Below are 25,739 nucleotides of genomic sequence, written 5' to 3'. Positions count from 1 at the left end.
AAACAAAGACGCATTAGCCAAGGGATCTGCAAGTGTGTTTCTCCTTGTTAGCAGCCTTGGGGCAGGCTGACTCTAGGGCAGGGGTCGGGAAACTTTTTGGCTGAGAGAGCCATGAACGCCACATATTTTAAAATGTAATTCCATGAGAGCCATACAACAACCCGTGTACATTACACATTATCCAATAAATTTGGTGTTGTCCTGGAAGACAGCTGTGATTGGCTCCAGCCACCCACAACCATGAACATGAGCGGTAGAAAATGAATGGATTGTAATACATGAGAATGTTTTATATTTTTAATGTTATTATTTTTTTTATTAAAGATTTGTCTGCGAGCCAGATGCAGCCATCAAAAGAGCCACATCTGGCTCGTGAGCCATAGATTCCTGGCCCCTGCTCTAGGGACACAGTCAGGTGGAGCAATAACGTGTTAAAGAACTAGGGCAGTAGTGGGATTCAGCTGGTTTGTACCGGTTTGGCAGAACTGATACCTAATTTTTGAATTCAGCAAACTGGTTGTTAAAATGGCACTTGTAATCAGAGTTCTCTCTAAGGCAGGCACCTGGGCAGCCACCTAACGTGGAAATCACAAATTTACATTCCTTACTCTTTTTTTTTTTTTTTTTTTTTTTTTTGTATTTTTCTGAAGTTGGAAACGGGGAGGCAGTCAGATAGACTGCTGCATGCGCCCAATCGGGATCCACCCGGCATGCCCACCAGGGGGCGATGCTCTGCCCATCTGGGGCATCGCTCTGCAGCAATCAGAGCCATTCTAGTGCCTGAGGCAGAGGCCACAGAGCCATCCTCAGTGCCTGGGCAAACTTGGCTCCAATGGAGCCCCAGCTGTGGGAGGGGAAGAGAGAGACAGAGAGGAAGGAGAGAGGGAGGGGTGGAGAAGCAGATGGGCGCTTCTCCTGTGTGCCCTGGCCAGGAATCGAACCTGGGACTCCTGCACGCCAGGCTGACACTCTACCACTGAGCCAACCGGCCAGGGTCTTTCCTTACTCTTTTTTAACGTTCATCTGCACAACAGAATATTCTAAGCGCCTGTAGTAACACTCATTTCGTCCATAGGTGAAAAAAATTTGACAGAACTATGCTTGTAATATTTATTTATTCATTTCCTAAAACTCATTATACCTTTGAATCCAATCAAACCAATCTTACCTATAGGAGTTTAATTACCTATGCTTTAACATGTACATGAGCTAACACATTTGGGTCCTAAAAATATTTTATTAACATTTTAAAACTCTTTTTTATAACATAATCTAGTCTTGTGTACCTCTTTTATTGTTCTTATTTAAGTATTAAATGTATGAAATAATAAACTAGCTTTTGGTATATTATTCTTTCATACTTAAAACAGTCATTACGGTAGAGAACCAGTTATTAAATGATTTGAATCCCGCCACTGAACAAGGGTGATAGTCACAGTGTGTCAGTCTCATCCTTCCACGAGAAAGAAACAGTGGGTTGTTGTAGAATTGAAGATGTTAGTGCCAATTTGGGGGATTGCCCTGGCAGCTTCCTGTGACCCATGAACCCTACATTTTATCTATACTAGACTTCTCACAGTTTCCATAATTTAGAATGTCCCACTTCTTTGCTCAAATTCTTACAAATGTCACCTTTTCTCTAGCTTGACATTCGTCACTCCCAGAATTGAATCTGATGGCTTTTTTGTTTTGTTTTTTTGTGTGACAGAGACAGAGAGAGACAGATAGGGACAAACAGAAAGGGAGAGAGATGAGAAACATCAATTCTTTCTTGCGGCACCTAAGTTGTTCATGGATTGCTCTCTCATATGTGCCTTGACCAGGGGGCTACAGCAGACCGAGTGACCCCTTGCTCAAGCCAGCGACCTTGGGCTCAAGCTGGTGAGCCTTGCTCAAACCAGATGTGCCCACGCTCAAGACCTCAGGGTTTTGAACTTGGGTCCTTCACATCCCAGTCTGATGCTCTATCCACTGCACCACCTCCTGGTCAGGCTGATGGCTTTTTCTTATGTGTGATGCTTTATACACAATTCTGCTTTATATTTATTTTATTATAAGTATTTGTTCAGATATCTGCCCTTCTGCTAAACTCTGCACTCATAAACCATGGAAAGGCATTAAGTATAATTCTATAAAAATTACCTAATATTACAATTATTGGCGAAATTGAATGGAACTGAGACTTCACCAGTTAAAGAGATCCAAAAAATGATCTTTTATGATCTGAAGTTTATATATTAAACTTTGTCTACTTTTTGTGAATGAAGTGGGAAGCACTTTAACAACCTGAAGGTTTTAGTAGTAATTATTTTCCAAGGGACATTCTATTGGGAAAAAAGATGTTTATATATATTATATATATTATTATGTGAGATGTGGGAAGGCAGAGAGACAGACTCCCCCATGTGCCTCTACTAGGATCCACCTGGCAAGCCCAGTAGGGGGCAATGCTCTGTCCATCTGGGTCCGCTGCTCCATTACTCGCAACCGAGTCATTTTAGCACCTGAGGCAGAGGCCATGGGGCCATGCTCAATGCCTGGGGCCAAGTTATTCAAACCACTTGAGCCATGGCCATGGGAGGGGAAGAGAGAGAGAGAAAGGATATGAAGAGGGGTGGAGAAGCAAAAGGGCACTTCTCCTGTGGGGCTTTTGCTTCTCCTGTGTGCTGTGACTGGGGATTGAACCTGGGGCTTCCACACACGGGGCAAATGCTCTATCACTGAGCAAACCGGCCAGGGCAAAAAGTTGTATTTATAAAACAAGGCAAATGAATGAATATTAACTGGTTTCAAAGCCCATGGTGGACCACTGCTGAAGAATTTATTAATAAGACATAACATAGAGGTACTAGAGCCCATTCACTGCTGATGCCAAGGGCCCAAAGTCATTTAATATCTCTGTAGAATTGGAAATGTGGTCATGCTCTGGATGGGAGGAAGCTGGGAAGTGTCAGTCTATAATTTCGTGGATGGTTTTTGAGACAGCAAAGAGACTGCCTGTACTAACAACCATTTTCTGGGTAGCACCCTCCTTGAATTTTCAAGATTGAGGTGGCAAAACAAGTGAGCAAGGCTTGTAAGCAGAAAGGCAGAGGACAGTTCATATTAACGTGGGTCTCATTTATGATTGTTTGGTTTCTTTAAATTGTCCTAATCATGATACCAGACCTACCTGATCAAGTCCCATGAGTAGACAACCAAGCTAGCGTCCAGTCAGGAGCAATGCCTAGTGCCAACCCATAAAAGAAAATCCCCGTTTGCTTTTACAGATAGTTGGTGAGGGAAGATCTTACAGTTTCACTTGTGTCTCAACCCTGTGAAATACTATAAGGCTGACCACTTTGATCATGGGGGGCCATCTAGTTGACAGCAACACAAAGTCTTATACCCTTCAATAGTATAGTGGCAGAAGATGCTAGTTGTAGAGCAGACCTTTGCCTCCTTTTTTGAGATGGGGAAACTAAGGTCCCGAGAAGCCTCATGATTCAGCCTTTGGCAGCTGGATGCAGACTACATGCCCAACACCCCTCCGTGGTATTGTTCTTCTGCCACTCCACCCCTCCCTGGAGCAGTTGCTATGCCATTAAAGGAGCCAAGCGCCAGGTTTACACAGACACACATCCCCTTATTAGAGAGCTCAGTTGGCAGTACAGAACGGGGCTCACAGCACAAGTTTAGCTGCCTGCAACTGAGCCTCTTCTGTTATCTATGGAGATCTTTGTGGTGTCTTTATAGTCACCAAACACTGACTTATCTGTTTGCAAAATAATTAGTCCTCAACTAGTTGACAGTTGGGTCTGTCCTTACAGTGTAACCCTGTATAGTTCTCTGCAGTCAGCCAACATCTTTGAGATTCTTTCATGAGCCAGACTCGAATGCTGAGAGAACCAATATAGACACTGAACTTGTCCTCCAAGAACTGATAGTACAGTGGTATCTGTTATACATGTCTCCTTTTTCTCACTGTACTCCCAAAGAAAGGAAATAAAACAGCAGAATACATAGTGAAATTATTTTGTCATTCAATAATGCAATGAAATTAGGATTCATCTAAGAAAACTGGTATATTAAAAAGAACATGAACTTTGAAGTCACATATTCAGGATCAATTCCTAGCATTCCATCTCTTAGCTGTGTGACCTTGGAGAAGTTACTTAACTTCTCTGCATCTCCATTCATATGGTTGATTATATCGACTTCACGAAGTTGTCAAAATTATCAAATGAAATAATTTATGTAAAATTTATAACATGGTATTTGGCATTCATTCATCTATTTAATAAATATTTGTGGAAGGCATATTATGTGCCAGACATAGTTGTAGGCCCTCATAGAACATAGTCTGTAAATCAGGGGTCAGGAACCTTTTTGGCTGAGAGAGCCATGAACGCCACATATTTTAAAATGTAATTCCATGAGAGCCATACAACGACCCGTGTACATTGCCCATTATTCAATAAAAATTTGGTGTTGTCCCGGAGGACAGCAGTGATTGGCTCCAGCCACCCGCAACCATGAACATGAGCGGTAGGAAATGAATGGATTGTAATACATGAGAATGTTTTATATTTTTAACGTTATTATTTTTTTTTATTAAAGATTTGTCTGCGAGCCAGATGCAGCCATCAAAAGAGCCACATCTGGCTCGCGAGCCATAGGTTCCCGACCCGTGCTATAAATATATATATATGCATGTAGGAAAGAATGAATAAACACCATCTTGGTGGTAATAGAAAGCAGTCACTCTTCTTTGTACTAGAGACTATTAGTGAAGTGATGATCAAGAAGTTTGCTACCTGTATAGGATCTCATTACTGTTATATTTAGTGAGAATCTCTCATCTTTTTTATGCTTGAGAACTTGTTGGCCTCTGACATGTTTTCTGCTTTTTTGTAGTGTCAGTATGTATACCTACATCAGTGTGTAAGAGATGTCCTCAGAGCAAGGAAGTTACGGAGTGAACAAGAAAACCCCTTGTTTCCAATCTATGAAAATGTGAATCCAGAGTATCATAGAGGTAGGTGCTTACTTCACTAACTTATAGGTTCATTTATCAGGATGTGATTGATCTGGAAACCACTGAAGACCTAAAGCTCTTCAAACATGCACCATGTATTTCTTTCTACCCAAAGACTTGAGGGAAAGGCCCTCACAGGGTGGCAACAGGGAAAAGAGGCAGCCCGGGGCAGGGACTCTCATAGTTAGTACTGAGTCCAGCTGGCCTAGGAAGCCCTCTACTGCACACTCTGCTCAACATTTATTTTCTGAGAGCTAAGACTCACTGCTAGGGTGGATCCCTTGAAATGACAACTGAGAGTTCAAATTCTAAAATCTTTTTGGAGAAAAATTTGTCCATCTGTATCAAGGTCTTTAATATGTTCTTATTTTGTCACCTCGTAGTCCTACAACCACTCTAAGTACTGAAAAACTTGATGCATGAAGCTTTTTCATAGTTAAACATTTCAGTAAAAAAAGCCTAATTTAGTTTAACAGTGGATGACTAAGTAGTACACATGGTACATCCACTGACTAGAATTCAATACCGTTATTAAAAGTTATATATATATATATATATATATATATTTTTTTTTTTTTTTTTTTTTTTTTTTTTTTTTTCTGAAGCTGGAAACGGGGAGAGACAGTCAGACAGACTCCCGCATGCGCCCGACCGGGATCCACCCGGCACGCCCACCAGGGGGCGACACTCTGCCCACCAGGGGGCGATGCTCTGCCCCTCCGGGGCGTCACTCTGTTGCGACCAGAGCCACTCTAGCGCCTGGGGCAGAGGCCGAGGAGCCATCCCCAGCGCCCGGGCCATCTTTGCTCCAAGGGAGCCTTGGCTGCGGGAGGGGAAGAGAGAGACAGAGAGGAAGGGGGGTGGAGAAGCAAATGGGCGCTTCTCCTATGTGCCCTGGCCAGGAATCGAACCCGGGTCCCCCGCACGCCAGGCTGACGCTCTACCACTGAGCCAACTGGCCAGGGCCTAAAAGTTATATTTTTGAGGATATAATAACATGGATGTTCTTATATATTAGAAAAACAATGTAAAACAACACATGGTTGGGATGGGGGGAGACTGAAAAGAATAAATTCAGTAGGAAAAATATACAAACTTTATAAGGCACTGCTTTGATCAGACAATAATTACTTGACAAATGAAGGGTTGACATGTCTCTTCCCACTCCAGACCATCATTGACACTTAATTTAACACAGGGGTCCCCAAACTTTTTACACAGGGGGCCAGTTCACTGTCCCTCAGACTGTTGGAGGGCCAAACTATAAAAAAAAACAACTATGAACAAATCCCTATGCACACTGCACATATCTTATTTTAAAGTAAAAAAACAAAACGGGAACAAATACAATATTTAAAATAAAGAACAAGTAAATTTAAATCAACAAACTGACCAGTATTTCAATGGGAACTATGCTCCTCTCACTGACCACCAATGAAAGAGGTGCCCCTTCTGGAAATGCGGCGGGGGCCGGATAAATGGCCTCAGGGAGCCGCATGTGACCTGTGGGCCGTAGTTTGGGGACCCCTGATTTAACACATAAGTTTATTGTGAATTTGAAATTGCATTGTATTAGTTATTTCTTGCCGCCTAACAAATTATCCCAAACATTTATTATCTCACAGTTTCTGTAGATCAGGAATTTGGGAGGGGCTTAGCCAAGTGGTTCTGGTCCAGAGTCTCTGATGAGGTTGCAGTCAAGACATTGGCCAGGTCTACCACCATCTGAAGGCTCGGCTGGGGCTGGAGGTTTCACTTCAAGGGGGCCCACTACACGGCTGTTGGCAGAGGTTCCCTGCCATACGGACCAATAGCCATCTGTACACCAGACCATTTTCTTTTGCAAAAACATTATTTCAGAGCTATTTTATATACGTGTCTGAATGATCTTCAGTTGTATTTCACTCTCTGCACCCTCTATACCCATTATTGGTAAACTGTAAAGCACAAATACATGAGAAAGCTGCTGTTTAATGGAGTCCGTTGTAAATCAGATCAAGATCATTCTTTTGTTTGTAAATAATTACCCCCTGATTTATCTGTAGAGTAAATGAACATGAACGTGTTTTGCATGTCAGATGCTTTCAGAAAGAAGCTCCAGGAAGGAGGGAGCTCTGGGGATCTCTGAGGTTCTTTGTCTTGTTTTGACTTGTTCAGAGTCTTTTTTGAGTAAATCCTGGGTGCTCCTGAAAGAAGCTCGTGATGGTATGGCAAACTCCAGGGGTCTGAAGGTCAGGACTCAGGTCCTAGCTCTGGAACTGACTAGCATTAACAAGCTGTATGACCCCAAGGGAGGTCTTCTTCTCCAGGCCTGTGGGCTCATCTGTGAAACCACAGGGCTTGGATAGGAATCACTAGTCCTTTCCAATTCTAGATGGTTCTGAATGGAATGACTAGGTCCCCAGAGGAACGGTCCCATCTGAAACTATATCGAGTGTTCGTCATTTTTGCTAGTTTTTTCCATTTGCAGTTTTGATAAATAGAACAAACAGCTATGACACACCCTGCTACAGTCTCTAATTATAGTGTCTTCCCTTTCAGATGCGGGCTATTCAAGGCATTGAGAATGTACCCGAAGATATACTGGATAAAAGCTATTCACTGTGTGATTTAAAAACAAAAACAAAAAACTCGCTTCATGTCCTACAGAGGTGCCAGCTATTTCTATTGATACTATGTATAATTTATTAATCTGGAGAATTTTAAAGAATTTATGTAATTTAAAAGTAACAGATATTATTGTACATAGTTGTATTTTGTAGTCCCTTCTGTAAATATGTATTTTTTCATAATGTTTAATATTAAGCTTTATATAAGACTGTTTTCCACACTAAAGTGTTCATGGGTAGTTCTCCATAAACCCATTCAGCCTGCATTGCAGGACTGCTGTGGATGGGTGGGGAGGGGTGTAGATGCTACCCCTGGGCCGTGGTTTGTCCCAGTTTTGATATTTACTGAACAGGATAAAGGACGGGGCTGGAGGGAGTGTATAGCACACTGGCTTTGCTGCATTGCTGTGAATCTTGGGATCTAAGGATGATCCAAATGCTGTTTGGACAAATATGACAGTCAAAAAAAGGATTGGGAGGAGGGGGAAGGGATTAAGTAGCACCCAAGCTGAAGGAGGTGGTTGTGCCTAAAGTAGTTACTCTCTCTTCTTTCTCTGACCAGAGGCTCGAACCAAAGGGGTTAGCTCAGAGGCCTGCAGCGCAGATCCAGGCTGCAGGATGGGGGGTTGTGGTAGAGAAGGATGTAGACAGAAGTGATTGACTTCCTTGTATCAAGAAGAATGCCACCCAGATTCCCTGAATGGAGCCTAATCAACATGCAAAGCACTATCCATGGTGATAGGAGATTATTTCACTGCCTCGTAGGGTGGAGAGTGGACACACATACCCTTGCTGAAATGGATGTGGCGTGTGACGTACATGCACTAGTCTGTGTCCCATTTCCAGTGGGCTGCATTCCTGCAAAAGTCAAAATTATGCCAGTCACACTCAGTCTTACCTTCAAAAGAAAATTGTTGTGGCAGATTATACTCCTGGTCAAAGGATCTGATATCAACACTTTTATAGAAATGTTCAGAAACATCACATACAGTTAGTTTTTTTTTAAAGTTCAGTATAGAAATATACTTAGTCTAAATATATTTAGACTAAGACTCTTTTAGTGGATCATTGAGGTCAAAATATGAAATAGTCACCTTAAGTTGCATTTAACATAAAAGACACTATACATACTGTACCAAGATTAGCTTCAGTTATTGGGCCTATTTTGACTGTGTCACTCTCATGGAGGTTCAGTGTGAAGGTCTTCCTGGGGAAAATTTGAAAGGCATCTGAATGGAATCCTCATGGCCACCTGAAAAATGAGTCAGGAATGTTGGTCTTTTCCTCACTACAATTTTTCTGTAATAAACTTAAGAATTAGAGATCAAGTTTGTTGATCTCACAGCTTCATTTGCAAAGAGAACACTTCAAAGTATATATTTTTGTTACGTAAAGTTCCATAAGCATTATAATGGGTGTCATTTGGCATAGTAATTGAAATTCATTAGATATATTCAAAATAGTTATGTACAGTTATCTGAAGCCACACCCAAACCAGAAAAGTTTCCAAGACTATTTGATGTTTAAAACAGGGAAATACTTTGCAAGAATGAATATGAAGAGAAATAGGAGGACTGTTAAGTTCCCACAGTCTCATTGTACTCGATGCCTTCGTGAATTGACAGTGTGAGGCTTTGATTCTGTTTCAGGGAACTAAGTGGGTCTTCTGAAAATGAAGAGGAAAAACTTATATGTGAGTGTGGCAGACGTGCCAGTAGGGAGGAAACAGAAGTCAGAGGCTGATGAGATGTGGTGTCTATTAGGAATGACTTTTCCTACATTGAAAGGTAAAAGCAAGAGAAAAATCTGTAAAATTTTAAACTAATGTTGCTCAGCACAAAGCACATGGATACATGGAAAGGCAAGTTCATTTTGGCTTTTCATTCATTCAGAAAACTTTTAGTAGGTGTCTGCCACCTGCTAGGCAGTACCCTAGAAACTACATGTTTCTACTGACATTAAAGAATGCATCTCAATAAGAGAGTTAGGGGTGTCGTTTCTATTTTCAGGTAAGCTTGAAAAAGGGCCTTCCTGGGCCACCTGGCAAGTGCTGATGCTGTTTCTTCCATAGCAAACCACTGGGTCTAGAGAAGAGAGTAATTAATTGCACAAACCAAAAACTGAAACCACAAAAACCTATACATCTGTAGCAATAAATAACACTTGCATACCCTGGTGTATCTGGGGTGGAATCAGAGTTGTGGAAATGGACATGACAAGGGAAAACTGTATGTCCTTTTGGTCTCATCCAGGAAATTTTATTCTTACCCTCTACCTTTCTAATTTTAAATCTCCTTAGCAACAATTATTTCACTAACTTCCCTCCCACTACCGCCAAAGACTAAACACATAATCTAGTTGATCTGTTTATTAAATTTAGAAGGGGAGAAAAAAAGGTTTTCTTGACATGCAGCTCAATTGGACGCATTTTAATTTCATCCCATCACGTGTGTGCCTTGGTAAACGCTCCATTTCCTGTCACGGACGTCCTGTCTGTGCACCTGTGCGGTCCACTTAAATCATCCGTCTCCAGAGTGCTTTTGAGTTATCAAATCTTGGGAGAGGCCCGTTTTGCATCTTAATAATTATTCATCCAATTTTTTATAATTAACTCCTTTAATCTCTACTCATTAAGTCAATTTTATATTATCATTCTGTTGTTCTCTGGATAGCAGCCAATTTGTTAGCTCTTGAATTAGATTTTTCAAAGACTCATCTCCCTTTCTGGGCCTACACAGATTTGTCCTGAGTAATTTACCATCCCTTCACGATTATGAGGTCCTATTTTTCAGTACTTGTCCTCTTCTCCCTTTTGAATACATTTCCTTTCCCAATCGAATGTGATTTTACTTTTTGTTCATTTTATCTCCTTATACTCATTAGTATTTCATAGTCTTTTTAGGCTCCATCTTATGGAAGAGATGACTATGACTTCACTTTTAAATATTAAAATGACCACACCACACAGACATTTTGGGGAAAATTTTATTTGGGAGGGTCTTTAAATAATTTTTTTATTATCTCTTGAAAGAAAACCCAAAATAACATGTGAAAATAATGTAAAGGTACTCAATGTCCAGCAATACAACAACAGGCCTTACATGTTACACTTCACGGTTTGATTCTCTTGCCCTAGTGTCTCAGGAAGCAGTATATTATATTCTTCTTTCCTTTTACTAGAAAATTATTGGTCATATACTAAATTTGCATTCACATGCCCTTCTGGTTCTTTGAAGTTGGAATCCTGAACTCATAGCCAGCCAGATTTGTCTGACGACAGCAAGTCGTAGGATCTGAGCCCCAACTCTGGAGTCCTCCAGACTTAAGTTTACATCCATGAGCCAGATTTGACCTGGTGAAAGACAGTAAGTAATAAGCTGCTTGTCTGGGGTAGCAGTGCAAGGACTTTCCAGGTTCCTTCTCATTGAGGAAATGAAAGCAATTGATCAGCCAAAACAGAGTAGCAAGAAGGAATGGTTGATCTTCCACCCCCCGCCATTTCTATGAGCAAGTGCTCAACCCTACCTCATTTCTGAAGAGTAAGAATGGAAAAGGCTTCTATCAGCCCAGATTTCTTGAGTTTCTGAGTATTTTTAACCCAAGATTTCAAATCACATTGGGTATCCCAAGAATGTTTCACATCAAAGAAAAATCTGTAAACAACTGCCGAAAGCAAGTGAAATGATGCAAAGAAAGGGAAATATTTGAAAAGGAGATCTAACCAGACATCCTCAGGCAGCCCTTCTGTGCGTCCAGACTGTTCTTTAAAACTGTCATACGGTTCTATTAGAACTTAGTATCCTTTAGGGAATTAATTCACTTTGATTACATTGGTCAGATAACTTAGCTCAGAAAGTTTCAATCTTTTTCTTCTCAAGGCACATATAAGCTAATTACTAAAATTCTGCAGCACACCAAAAAATATATTTTTTGCCGATCTGACAAAAAATAGGTATAATTTTGGTTCATTTACACCAGATGGCTATTGTGTTGGTTGTCATTTTTTTAATTTGACAGTCTAAGGGAAAAGAGATCAGTTCCTTGGACTAAATAATCAGATATTGTATGTTTTAAAAATTCTTGCAGCACATCAGTTGAAAAAATCACAGATTTAGTTGATTAAACAATTGAATTGAGTCTTTTAGTTTTGTAAATTGACCAGGTATTTGACTAAACTGACTGATTTTGGAATTCTGAACATACTATTTTAATTAATTTTTTTTTTTACTTTTTAATTATTTTATTTATTCATTTAGAGAGAGGGGACAGAGAGAGAGAGAGAAGGGGGGAGGAGAAGAAAGCATCAACTCCCATATGTGCCTTGACCAGGGAAGCCCAGGGTTTTGAACCGGCAACCTCAGCGTCCTAGGTCGATGCTTTAACCACTGTGCCACCGCAGGTCAGGCCTGAACACACTATTTTAAATTCTTGCAGTGGATAAGACCTCTGAAAACATTTGGCCATTTGAATTAAAATGCAGTGTATTATTTGATGCAGCCATGATAATAGCAAAAATCTGTTCTGTTCTAAAAATGTTTCTAGCAATGAAAATATTTCTGGCTAAAAGAATACTCTTCACTTGTAGGAAGTCTCCCAAGGAATAAATTTATGCAATATAACAAGGCACTTTATTTTTTTTTAAAGGTTGTCTATATAGATACATTCATAAGATAAGGAAATTGTTGGTGAATGCTCCTAAAATAGAAATTTAGGTAACAGAAACAAAAGAAATCTACCAACAGTTTTACCAAAGATTATTTTTATAACCTACGTGCCAATGTACGTGATCTTATATTAGCTACCAAAATACGTTGTTCAAAACTGTGAATAATGTACGACAAATGTAATATGTCCTTTCTAGAATATTCACAAGAAAGGTTAGTTATGGCTGTTTTCTGCCATAAGTAATTTCTTTTAAGAAATACTATTTTTACCCCCCAAGAGTTAGCTTTCTGTTATGTTTGAGATGTTGTATTTTAATAGCTGAGTAAGTAGATAAGCATCCCAACATGAAAGGAACATGTGCAGTTATGGCTTTAGGAGTTTGTAGTAGAGTTGAACACTATTTCATCTGTAAGCTAGCGGGTGAGTCTGCAGTGGCCTTCGTGAAATTTCCTAGTCTCAGCTACACAGACAACCAAGTGAACCAATGTTCTTATCTGAAGAGTTCTTGATCTCTGATCTTCTAGCAGGACTCATTAAGCTTATAAATTCTGCAAGGACAAAGACAAAGTCTTTAAACTCTTCTCTCCTGTTACCTTGTAGAAATTAGTGAACAGCTAATAGATATTCAACATACACTTTTTGAGTCAGAATTGCTCCTGGCTCAATCAATACCCAGAGCCTGATAACACTAATGTCTGTGGTAGTTCATCTGACTGTTCCTTGATTTGTGTGAAGCTTAAATAAATAATGTAAATAAATCCCACAACTGAACTTAATATGTTCTATAATAGAGCACTTTTATGTTTTTAAGCATATATTCTTTCTCTGCAAATCTGGTTATTTAAAATGGCAGTAGATGATTCTATTTTTTCATACTATAGTACCTCTTCCACAATGTTGTGTTTCTAACCAACTCTATTTAAACAAAAAACTTCATTAATCTTTCTATTTAAATTATGTATTTGCTTAATATTTTCATATTTGTAACTGGTCAAAAATTATATATGGTATCTTAAACACCTTCTCAGTAGTACAAGAATAAAACTGTTTGTTCAAGGAAAGTCTCCTGTCTTCTAGTTACCTGTTTCTCACATATCAATTCCTGTCATCCTTCTGCTCAGGAGAAAGGTCAGAAGTGACTGCTTTTAAACATTTTTTTTAAAGATTTTATTTATTTATTTTAGAGAAGGGGGGAGAGAGGGAGGGGAGGAGCAGGAAGCTTCAACTCCCATATGTGCCTTGACTGGGCAACCCAGGGTTTCGAACCGGCGACCTCAGCGTTCCAGGTCGATGCTTTATCCACTGCGCCACCACAGGTCAGGCCAGAAGTGACTGCTTTTAAATGAGAAAAATTCTCTAGGCCATTATCATAGAGAACATTGTTGTTTTAACCTTTATTACTCTAAGTGCTGAGTTGGTTACCCAGGGTATTATGTACGTAGAATAAACTCTTAGGTTGACTGTCTTTAACAAAACTCTGGTTTTTAGTTCTTTAGTTTGTTAGTACCCAAGCCCTCACCTCTCCGTTGGTGTGTCCTCAGAGGCGCTGCCCCCGCCGGGTCACTGCCCGTTCTTCGCGGGCACTCCACACGTTAGTGGGCAGTGTGACGTTTGGTGAAGAGCTGCTGTGTTGATTTCCAGAATTAATATTTTGCCCTTTTTGCCTTTTTCATATTTCAGTTGAAAGATCAGTGTCCTTCCCAACTTCAGTATTTCATTTTCTACAACTTACAGAAATCTTTATTCTTTTAAAAAATGTACCATAATATATTTACATATTAAATCAAAGCAGTCCTTTTCAACACAGTTTCTGAATTCAAATAATTAGGCTAACAAAATAATTTGACCTATGAGGCTAGACTTTTTTTTCCCCCCAAGGAGCTGTTTGCTTCATAGAATTTCCTCTTAAAGAAAAAGAGAGCCTGGCTGATTGATTCAGCAGATGGAATGTTGTCCCCGGAGTGCAGGCATCCTGGGTTCAATCCCTGATAAGGGCACACATGAGAAGTGGCCATCTGCTTCTCTTCCCCTCTCTCTCCTTCTCCTCTCCTCCCTCTCCCCCTCTGGCAGCCAGGGCTCAGTTGAGCTTCAGCCCCAGATGCTGAGGATAGCTCTGCTGGTCCAAGCGTCGGCCTGGGAAGGGTTGGGGTGGATCCTGGTCGGGGTGCATGTTGGAGTCTGTCTCTCTATTTTCCCTCCTTTCATTGAGAGAGAAAGAGAGAGGGAGAGAGAGCGTTACAATTTGAAGTAATTACTTAGTAATTTTGCTGAGGCATCCTCCACAATCGTAAAATGTTAGAGCTGGAAGGACTGCCATAGGGATGAATAATGAAAAAAGCCAGAACCAAGTTGAAAACTGACACAGCAAAATAGGGCAGTGCTGGGATTTAACTGGGTCTACCTGTTACTCACCAGAAGGACCTATCCATGTGCAAATATAGACAAATATTGAAAGTTCAGGAGCCATCTCTATCACGGAGACAGACCTTCAGTAGAACTTATAACATTTTGTGTGATCATTCCTTTTATTTTTGTATCTCATATGTCTAGAGACATGCATTTGTTAAGCAAATACCAAACTGTATATTAGAGTCACATTTTAGCAAAAGTCATCACAATGTTAGAGCTGAAATATTACTGAATAGGAAAGGAGAGAACATGATTTTCTAACATAATACTATTATAAAATATTATGAAAGCTAAGTAAACCAAACCACCTAAAATCCAGGAGAATTCCTGCAACTATGTTTTGAAAAAATTGACAAGGCATTTAATGTTACCTATAAAAGGATCATTCATAATATAAGGGTAAAACTTAACTAGTAAAGTTCAAGCTTGATTAATAGAGAAAATCATGCAGGGATGGTTCTGTGTAGGACTTAACAAGCATTTACCTCTTCAACAAATGAGGTAACAAACTCCAAAGGTCACACTCACTAAAACATCTCCACAACCCAGAATCTCCCAAGAAATTTTTATTGTTAAAGAAAATGGTTGATCTGAGTAGAGCTCATATAAAGCTTTTTTATTTCCTGGGGTTTATTGTAATAATGCAAGAACCTCTATGTAAATTATCTTAATTTAAATTACTTTTCTCTTCTCTTGGACTTCTTGACCCCAGAAAGAAATTTTGTAATATTTCACTCTTTAAGAAAAAGCTAGCAATGAAATACATTTCCTGTCTCTGCTACCCTGCTGCGAGCCTTTGGTGGCCAAGAAATTTCTATGTCCTTGGACCTCCCAAGGAGCTAAGGCAAAAAACAACCAGGACAAAAATCAAGAACAAAAGACTGACAATACAACTACAGAAACAAAGGGCGTTAAGGATGAGAAAGTTCAGAAGTCAGGGAACATTTCTAAATTCAACCTCAATCGGAAAACTCCGCTTGTAAGACATATAAATTAACATTTTAAACCATATTTTATTCCTCAAGATCTTTCCAATGACTTCTGACCCAGTTTTCACTTAAGTAGTAAATATTCCTTCCCCACTTATGACAGATGGTTCGGGAAAAGACAACTGTCTGCCTGCAAAGAACAGCACATCAGCAATAAATAAAAGGGAACCATGACAGAGGGGGGAATAAAACAAAGGACCCCGCTTTGGTGGATGATTGTGAGGAGAAAACAATGAAGGAATAAGAATTAAAGGTGAGAGCTAGCACCTAAAGAAGCTATTGGGAGTCTTAGATCCCTTGTAGCAGCAAAGGATGTTCAATTTTTTTTTTTTTTCTGTATTTTTCTGAAGCTGGAAACGGGGAGAGACAGTCAGACAGACTCCCGCATGCGCCCGACCAGGATCAACCCGGCACACCCACCAGGGGCGATGCTCTGCCCACCAGGGGGCGATGCTCTGCCCCTCCGGGGCGTCGCTCTGCCGCGACCAGAGCCACTCTAGCACCTGGGGCAGAGGCCAAGGAGCCATCCCCAGCGCCCGGGCCATCTTTGCTCCAATGGAGCCCTGGCTGCGGGAGGGGAAGAGAGAGACAGAGAGGAAGGGGGGGGGGTGGAGAAGCAAATGGGCGCCTCTCCTATGTGCCCTGGCCGGGAATCGAACCCAGGTCCCCCGCACACCAGGCCGACGCTCTACTGCTGAGCCATCCGGCCAGGGCCAGGATGTTCAAATTTAACCCAAGAGAAAGACATTCCATTTAAAGTGCTACAGAAGGATACTGCATGGGGCCACGCTCTTGGACCCCCAGCTTTGCAGGCAGCGACAGCCAGGCACGAGTCGGTACCATGTTTTGCAATCAGTATGGCAATGATGTCTCTGTCTGGAACCCTCAGGGCAGGATTTATCAAATTAAATATGCAATGGAAGCTGTCAAACCAGGTTCGGTCACAGTTGGTCTGAAATCAAAAGCCCATGCAGTGTCGGTTTCATTGAAGAGCACACGGTCAGCACTTGCAACTCATCAGAAAAAAAGTTCTCCATGGTGACAACCATATTGGTGTCTCAGTTGTGGGACTTACTGCTTATGGTAGACTGTTATGTAATTTTATGCGCCAGGAGTGTTTGGATTCCAGATTTGTATTTGACAGATCTCTTACTGTGTCTCTAATTGGAAGCAAGACCCAGATACCAATGCAAAGATATGGCCAAAGACCATATGGTATTGTATTGGACTTATATTGCCGGTTATGATTATATGGGTCTTCATATTCTCCAAACCTGTCCATCTGCTAACTATTTGACTGCAGAGCTCTGTCCATTGGAGCCCATCCCCAATCAGCTCATACTTACTTGGAGAGACATATGTCTGAGTTTATGGAGTACAGTTTGAATGAACTGGTTAAGCACAGACACTTCTTACAGAATGGGAGCTAACTACAAATGTTGCTTCCATTGGAATTATTGGCAAAGACTTGGGGTTTACAATTTATGATAATGGTAATGTGTCTCCATTCCTGGAAGATCTTGCAAAAAAAACCACAGAGAAAAGCACGGCCCGCTCAACCTGCTGATAAACCTGCAGAAAAGGCTGATGAACCATTGGATCATCAGGTGATAATCCCCAGTCTATATGTGTGTTACCAAGTGGGTAAGAATATGGGAACATGTACTGGTGACAATAATCTATACTTTGAATCAAAAGATGCAATGGTGGGATGGTATGTCTTAGGAATCAGTCCAGATTTTTTTCCAAGCCACTTTCTGAAACTATGTAATGGGATGCATTTTCCTTTGAGAACATCTATTATATATAATCATTTTGTAGAATGTATAGTTATCTGTACTTATGTGGTTTTTCTTCTTTCTTCTTTTTTTTTTTTTTTTTTTAGCAATTGAGTAAGCCAGTGAGAGAGAGAGACAGACAGGGACAAACAGGCAGGAAGAGAGAGAGATAAGAAGCATCAACTCATAGTTGTGGCACGTTAGTTGTTCATCGATTGCTTTCTCATATTTAACTTGACCGGGGGGCTCCAGCCAAACCAGTGACCCCCCACCCTTGCTAAAGCTGGTGACCCCACACTCAAGCAGGTCAGCCTGTGCTCAAACCAACAACCAGGTTCCTAACCTGGGTCCTCAGTGTCCTAGGCCAGGCCAGTGCTCTAACCACTTTGCCACCACTTGGTCAAGCTGTACCAATGTTTTTATCTGAAGAACATAATATCTTTGTGGTGTTCAAGGCAACTGTGAAATAAAATCACTTTATCATAAAAAAAAAGAATACTGCATGTTTAATCTGTAGAATGGTCACTAAAAGTTGTTACATTTAGACAAAGCTTTTTAGTTTTAAAAAGCATTCAAAGCTATTGTCTCTTTGAGTGTGTTCAGCTGCTATATGATACGGATTAGTGAATGTCCCCACTGTATAGATAAAGAAGTAGAAGCACAGAGAAGGCCGAGGCAATGCCCCAAATTTAGCAGAATAAAAACAATAGCTAAGGCATATTAAGCACTATGTACTAAATGTTCTATATATATCACCTCATTTAGTTCTTCACATACCTGAGTTATGAGATTTGTATGGAGATAAGGAAACCAAAGTTCAGAGACAAGTTAATTTGCCAAAGACCATACAGTGCCAACACTCAGCTTCTAATCTGAAGCCTCTGGACTTCAAAATATGACTGCATAACATCTATGCCAGACTTTTTTAAAGTTTATTTCTTTTTACTCTACCAGAAGCCTCAAAAAAAAATTACCAGTGACCTCCCTTGACCTCTGACTGAAGCTAGCAGGGTCCCTAAATTGTCTCCCCAAACTCTCTTCCTCCCAATGTTATTTCTGTATCGAGAGACATTTTTCTTTGCCCCTAACATATTATATTAAAATGATGTGTTCTGCTTTCCCTGCTGGACTGTGAGCTGCTTGCGAACAGGTTCTCCTAGGCACCAAGCAGACAAGTTGGAGACTGAGTCTAGACATTATGATAATAATAATACTACAGTGACAGATAATGCTAACAGACAAATGCCCGGCATTCATTGCGTTCTAACATATTTTGATTGACTCATTGCTCCCTAAAACACAATCCTCATCTCAAAGACTGTGAGATGACAGATGAGACCTAAGAGGTCACAGCCAATAAATAGAGCCAGGATTCACCCCCAGGCAATGTGACATCAAAGCAGGTATGCTCAGGTGCTCCATCCGAGTCCTCAGCTTCCATGAAGCTCTGATTCCGTGAATCAGAGTCACCTGGAGGGCTTACTATAGAAACACCGATCGCTGGGCCCCTTCCACAGAGCATCTAAATCAGTAGTTTGTACTATGCTCCAGTGTTATAAAATAATAATAATAAAGCAAAATTTTAAAAGTTGTTTTATTAAATGCATTAGTGATTATTTACTTAAATAGATAACCATATTGCAGAAAGTAAGTTTGCACTTTTTTCTTTTTTGGTTTGCATCTATTTAAAAAAAATTTTTTTATTTATTGATTTTAGCAAGAGAGAAAAGGAGAGAGAGAGAGACAGGAACATCGATCTGTTCCTGTATGGGCCCTGACCAGGGATCAAATGGGCAACCTCTGAGCTTTGGAATGATGCTCCAACCAACTGAACTATCTGGCCGGAGCTAGTTTGCACCTATTTTTAAAGATACCAACTTGAAAGAAGACTTTATAAACACTTGAGTTCTCATTTGTAATTGGAAGATCAGAGTCAGCCATGTTCAGAAATGACCTCTGGCAAGCTCTGTATTTGCACCTACGTTATGGTGAGGAAGTGGGTCTGGCCAAGTAAATAACCTCCTGCAGTTGCTGAGTCAGCACGCAGCCCCTCCAGAACATCTCTCCTGAGACTAGGCTGAGCTCAGGATAAAACATTCCCTGCTTAACTGTCTGATTACCTATCACCAGCTCAGCCCACTCCCCCACACCCGGTTCACTCTAGCCTGTCTATTCCTCTCTGTAATAGAGCAGCCGTATTCTGTCTTATCTTTGAGATGCTTGGAGATCTCAAGGTTGGAGCATCTTGCAATGATGCCCTTAGACTCATTACAATCATTTCCCCCATCACCTTGTTTGCAATAATTCTTTTAGATAAAGTCTCCTTGCCTAAATCTAGATTTATTTTGTATTTGCTACCACTTGGGGTTTGCCTGGAAATGCATGTGATTTGTCACCTACTTGAGACCCTAGACATATACTTAAGTGTAATCCAAAAGCAGCATCTTGAAACAATCACTGTTTCCTTGAATTATAATTAACAGGAGCTTTGAAGTGCTTACTTCTACAATTTGTGATTTACTGGGACATGACTGCTTCATGGTCTGTAATGAAAACCCACCCAGAGTAAATTTTCCCAAGAACCTTACAGATCTCCACAGAGCAAGCTCCTCTGTGGGTGTACGTTAGACACGCTGGTTTCATGCACTGAGTGCTCCTAAACCTCTGAAAAGAGATGCAGCTTTCCGAAGCTGATTAAACAAAAAGCCTATCTGGGTTAAGAGGGCATTTTGAGCTGATCTTTCCGGAGCAGTTTTGGGATGTTTGAATCTGCTCTGCACCGTCCTTGTCCTCACCAAGTGGTTGATGAATATTGGAAACAGCACTCCATTCCACATTCAGACATCTCTGAGAGAAAGCACTTCCTTTTGCTGATGTAAATAGTCTCTGCCTATACCTTCCACCCATTGTGACCCCCCAGGCTGTAACCTTACTTGGGAAGAGGGTCATTGCAAATGTAAATAGTTAAAAAGAGGTTCCCCTAACAATCCTGGAAAATATGGCCGGACAGCTAAACACAGTGCTAGTGAGGCTCCAATGACACCTCCGTGCATTTTAATATGTCTTCTGCCAAGATGGGATTTATAACTCACAATATTTAAGCAATACTTTTTGAGTTTTTTTTAATGAGGTAATAGTTTTTTTTTAATATTGACAAATTGGCTGTTCCTACAAAGTGAGTCATTTGAACTATTTGAATTGGGACATTAATTTAATTGAGCAACCTGGTCCACATCACTCTGAGAAAAGTGCCATTGCTCTTTTCCTGCACAGATCATTTCAAAAAAAGTCCTGAAAGTTGGCTGCAGTAATAATAGTGTCAGCTTCCTTCCTGCCTCCCCTCCCAGTGCTCAGATCCTGGAGGTAATAATGCCCCTTTGGAAGAGTGCTCACTAGGAGAGTCCACCTGGCCGCCCCTAACCCACCCACCCGGAGAGATCAACTGTTGCCCTAAACTGAGATTCAGTGGGACCACATCCCCACGGGACCACACATGTTAGAGATGAGGTCTTTGTTAGGAAAAGTGAGTGGGCAATGCACTTCAGGTTTGTAATAACCCACACGGCCAATAAGAACTGCAAGTGCGTCATTGTTAGGAAAGCAGAGAGGGCGGAGCGCACTCAGCCCCCCCCCCCCTCCCCCCGCCCAGTGGTGCTTTGCTGCCGCCCACGGGAGCCAAATGTTCACTTTTCTCAACCAGTTGTTAAACAGCCATTACTAAACGGTAAAATCTATGAACTTACAACTTCATAAATTATGTTAAAAACGCAGGTACTAAATACTCAAAATTTATCACTTCTTAATTATTTGACCACATTTTACTATTGTCTCTGCTCCTGAGGTTATTTTTGTCTCCTATATCTGCATGGTTGAAATACCATATAATGGTGTGTATTACTGTGCATCTCTTCCCAACTCCGAGCTCAGGGATGTCACACTATTGCCCGCCATCAGCCACCACGGGTAGATTTACACCACAGGAATCAGCCAATGCTATGAATGAGGGCCCCCTTCTCCTCCCTGGCTGGGTGCCAAACGTTTACCCGCACATCACTTCCCATCAGTAAACCTTTCTGCCTCGCACCCTCAAACACACACAAACACAACACCCTGCTCAACCCCTCACCGAGTGACGTCACCAGTCTCATCATCTCATCCAATAATTATAAAGGGCACAGTAAACATCTTTGTAGGGTTTTTTTCCTCTCTCTTAAGCATTTTTTTTTTTTTTTGGCTTGGAAGGTTTTATTCACATATTTATACTTCATCTGTTTCCTTTTTAAATTTCAGAGATTTGAATTTTATAACACAGAGTTGGCATTTAAGATATACTGTCTCAGAAAGTAGAGTTTTAGGAACTAATGCAGATGCCGGGGTGTGTTTTTGGTGTCTCTTGATCTCTGATGTATGAGTTATTTTGGAAAACTTCCCTGGGCATTCCCCTTCTTAAATTGCCTTTTATGTCCATGGTACCAGAGCCCTGTGGCTCCACGACGGTTTCCTCGACTCCCGATTTTATTAACCTTATAACTTTAAGATTCCCCTCTTCAGCCACACCCCATCCAAAATGCTTCCTAAGAGGTTGGTAGCTTTGTTCATTTTTGGGGGGAAAGTGGCAGAAAAGGAAATCTGTTCAATTTTAAGAGGCAAGTATTTTTTGCTTTTTGTTATTAAAATCAAATATCCTGAAACAGAGGCCCTGCACTCAGTCAGTGCTCCCCAAGAAAAAGTCAATATAAGGGTGTTAAGAAGGACAAATGTAAAGAACTGAATTACTCCCTCAGCTTCCTGGTGGGACTAAAGGGGGACAGAGTGAAAATGCCGGAAGGGATGAAGAGAAGCAGATGGTCTTTGCCAATAACTCTAGATGAGAAACCAGTGATGACCTATGAATCGGAGCTTGGAATTTAGACAGTTAACCTGGATTTTTGAGACTGCTCAGAGGTCCAGGTAAGAAAAGACTAGGGAGTTGGGGGTTTATAATATAGCTAACATTCACTGAATACCTGTAGTGTGCCAGGAATTCTATTAAGCATTAAGCGTTATGCATATACTATATTTCCATACATTATCTTACCAATTAACTGAACTAAAAGGCTCTAAGAATAAATACTCTTCTCAAAGTGTCTTTACACACTTCTGAGAAAGAGATTTAGACATTCTGGTTAATAATAGTAAATAATCTTTAAAGGAACCCAATATTGCTTTGTGACTCCAACAAGATGAATTTTGTTGGAGAGTCCTGGAAATAGCTGTTGGGCAAATAAAGCTAAGTTTATTAAATTTATTGCGCCAAAGGAGACTATCTTGGCAAAGTCTTGGTAGTCTTTCAAGTAGAGAAAATGAGGAGAGAATACTAAAAAGATTTGAGGATTTGACTCAAGTGGTTTAAGGCTGCTCTTTGATTTTTTTAAATTTTGTATATATTTATTTTTTTAAGTGAGAGGAGGGGAGATAGATAGACCTCTACATGCTCTCTGACCGGAATCTACCCTTCAACCCCTGTCTGAGGCCCATGCTCAAATCAACTGAGCTATTCTTAGCACCTGGGGCCAATGCTCTAACTAATCAAGCCACTGGCTGTGAGAAGAGAAGAGAAAGAGAAAAGAGAAAAAGAAGGGAGAGAAGCAGATGGTCACTTATGCGTGCCCAGACTGGGGATTGAACCTGGGACATCAGCACACAAGGCTGACATTCTACCCACTGAGCCAACTGGCCAGGGCCTTAGACCGTTCTTTTAAGATGCAGAACTTACTGGGGCTAAACTAAGTTTATAAGATAATGACTGAGAATTAGTGAAGTGATGAGGTGAGGGTCATGAGATAAATTCTGATAAACTGCTTTCCTAAATAAATGAGTTCTACCCCTTCCCTTGATTTTAGAGCAAATCCCTGGTGTTTTGTAATAGATTCTTCAAAGCTTTCCAAAGATTTGGCCCTCTAGGGCATTGTGGAAACAGACTCTTATGAGTTGCCTGTCTGTCATCATGACCAAGTAGGTTATGTCCTTTAACATTCATGTTACCTCTGTTTGTATGGCATTCTTCCTCTTTAAGAAAAATTAGAACACTTAAGAGTTTCTTAATCTTTTGACCATTTTTCTTTGTTTTACTTCCCATAGAGATCAATCATGATCCTTAGTTATTTACAAAACATTTCCCACCTCTTACCATTGGTATTAACTCTCTTCTATCTAGTTGAGATGTCCCAGTGAATACGGTGAGTTCTGCCTTCTGGGTGACTCTGGCTTCAGTAAAGGAATCATTATTCTGGGAGTAAGTTGAGATTTGTTTTGATATACCCAGACTAATAATTGCCTGTTTTCGTCTTAAGATATGACCTATCAGCAAACAAGGTTAATTCTGGGTATCGTAGAGTTGTTCAGTGCACGGACTGTTCTTGGACAGAGGTTAAACAGTCCTAAGTTACCCCTCTAGTAAAAGAAGAAAAGTAGCAAGATTTAAAGTATTGCTGCCAGAGAAGGAATTGTGTGAAGGCAAAAGTAATAGAATTTCATGAGAGGTAAGGCCACCTGCTAAGAAATACAGTGTCTTTTCTGTAAGCAACCCAGATCGTGAGGGTCCACAAGTCTGAGGGAGACCCTAGTTAGCAGTAGCCTTCACTAATTTAGATGCAGTCTCTATTACTCTGAGACTAGAAGGTGGACTTTAACCAACAGATCAAGAGAAAAGCTGTAGGAAACTTTTCTCTGATAAATATCAGACAATTGAATCAAAATACCCAGGACTTGTCCAGATTATTTATGTGTGACTAGGTAGAAAGTTTTAAGACACTAAAGTTGACCCAGTGTAAGAAAATGTTTAAAAGCTCATTTTAAATCATAAAATATCAGCTCATATTTAGTTCCCCAAAGAAGAGTTTTGATTACTGATAACTTGGTTAAATTTTAGAATGGTTGGGAACTAACGGCCTGCAGTAACCTTTAAGTTGACTGAAGGGCCTGAGTGACTGGCCTGGATAGTTTTTAATGACCTTTACTCTGTCCGAAGTGAGGGATTTACCTCCTTGGGGTAAATCTTTTCCTAGATGATATAATTTCTTTTGACAAAATTATAACAGTCCTCCTGTAGTAAGCAGTTATAGGTATGAGCAGAGCAGGATTGGTGGGCCAGGTGAGAGGGTCACCAGGTACAAAGGATCACCAAGGCGAAGATCATCAGCTGCCTAGAAACAGGCAAAACTACAAGCCCTTTTCATGCATTGACCCCTGGAGATGACATCTAGGCCTCAGCTGCATTTCAACTCCAGACCCAGAAAAGCAGCAAACCAGGCAGAGCAATGCCAGGGCTGACATCAGGACCAGCTGCATTGACTAATGACTTCCTGGCACTGACCAATCAGTGGAGACCACAATCCTGAGGAGATGCACAAGGAAAGCTAAGGAATAGTCTATTGAGATCCTTCCTGAGACCTCAGACGAAGCCCTCAGGATGGAGGACCCAACTTGGCCCTCTCTGTGAAACATGCCTTCACCTTTCCCCACCCCCTTCTTTCCCCCAGAGCACTCTCTCCCCACCCCACCCCCTCCAAGCTCCAAGGGAACTTCTTTTGCTGTAACTTGTTTCCTGAGCCCATTTCTTCTATCTCACTTGTAGCTTTGTGGCTTTCAACATAAACTTTCTCTTGTATTTGAGTCTTAGCTCTGAATTCTTCTCTTAGCCAGAACTCAAGAACTGAGGTTGCGGGTAAACCAAGGTTAACACCTGGTGCTGTTTTTCTGCAGTTAACACTTCTAACTTAAAGTCATTTCTGAGTTAAAACTGTTAAGAAGATGGATGAAATCGAAAAAGCTCAACTCCTCTTTAGAAATTAATAAAAGATCATCCAAATATTGGGTAAGCCTGACCAAGTGGTGGCGCAGTAGATAGAGCGTCGAACTTGGATGCAGAGGACCCACGTTCGAAACCCTGAGGTTGCTGGCTTGAGCGCGGGCTTATCTGGTTTGAGCAAGGCTCACCAGCTTGAGCCCAAGGTCAATGGCTTGAGCAAGGGGTCACTCACTCTGCTGTAGCCTCCCAGTCAAGGCACGTATGAAAAAGCAATCAATGAACAACTAAGGTGCTGTAACAAAGAATTTATGCTTCTCATTTCTCTAACTTCCTGTCTGTCTGTCCCTATCTGCCCCTCTCTCTGTCTCTGTCACCACAAAAACAAAAACAAACAAAAAAAGAGGATAAGACCAGACTTGTAGGGAAACTTCAAGTCAATAATTTCCGGGACTTGTGAAAAAAATATAGGAGGGCACTTCATTG

The 25,739-nt window shown here is 40.9% G+C and overlaps 1 protein-coding gene and 1 pseudogene across 2 annotated transcripts in view; both read left to right on the top strand.

Annotated features, from left to right (window-relative positions):
• Nucleotides 1-13,339, top strand: part of PTPRB (protein tyrosine phosphatase receptor type B) — a 118,764-nt gene extending 105,425 nt beyond the window's left edge. For both annotated transcript variants that reach the window (XM_066368557.1, XM_066368558.1), the window contains 2 exons: nt 4,897-5,017; nt 7,559-13,339. In XM_066368557.1, coding sequence (XP_066224654.1) covers nt 4,897-5,017; nt 7,559-7,581 — 144 coding nt within the window. In that variant the 3' untranslated portion in view covers nt 7,582-13,339. The remainder of the gene's footprint in view (nt 1-4,896; nt 5,018-7,558) is intronic.
• Nucleotides 13,340-16,524: 3,185 nt separating this feature from the next.
• On the top strand, nt 16,525-21,434 carry LOC136391484 (proteasome subunit alpha type-1 pseudogene; annotated as a pseudogene).
• The last annotated feature ends 4,305 nt before the right edge of the window (nt 21,435-25,739 follow it).

This window comes from Saccopteryx leptura, chromosome 2 (genome assembly GCF_036850995.1).
Source record: "Saccopteryx leptura isolate mSacLep1 chromosome 2, mSacLep1_pri_phased_curated, whole genome shotgun sequence".
In the NCBI taxonomy this organism is placed as follows: domain Eukaryota; kingdom Metazoa; phylum Chordata; class Mammalia; order Chiroptera; family Emballonuridae; genus Saccopteryx; species Saccopteryx leptura.
This window is presented reverse-complemented; position numbering and strand designations above follow the sequence as displayed.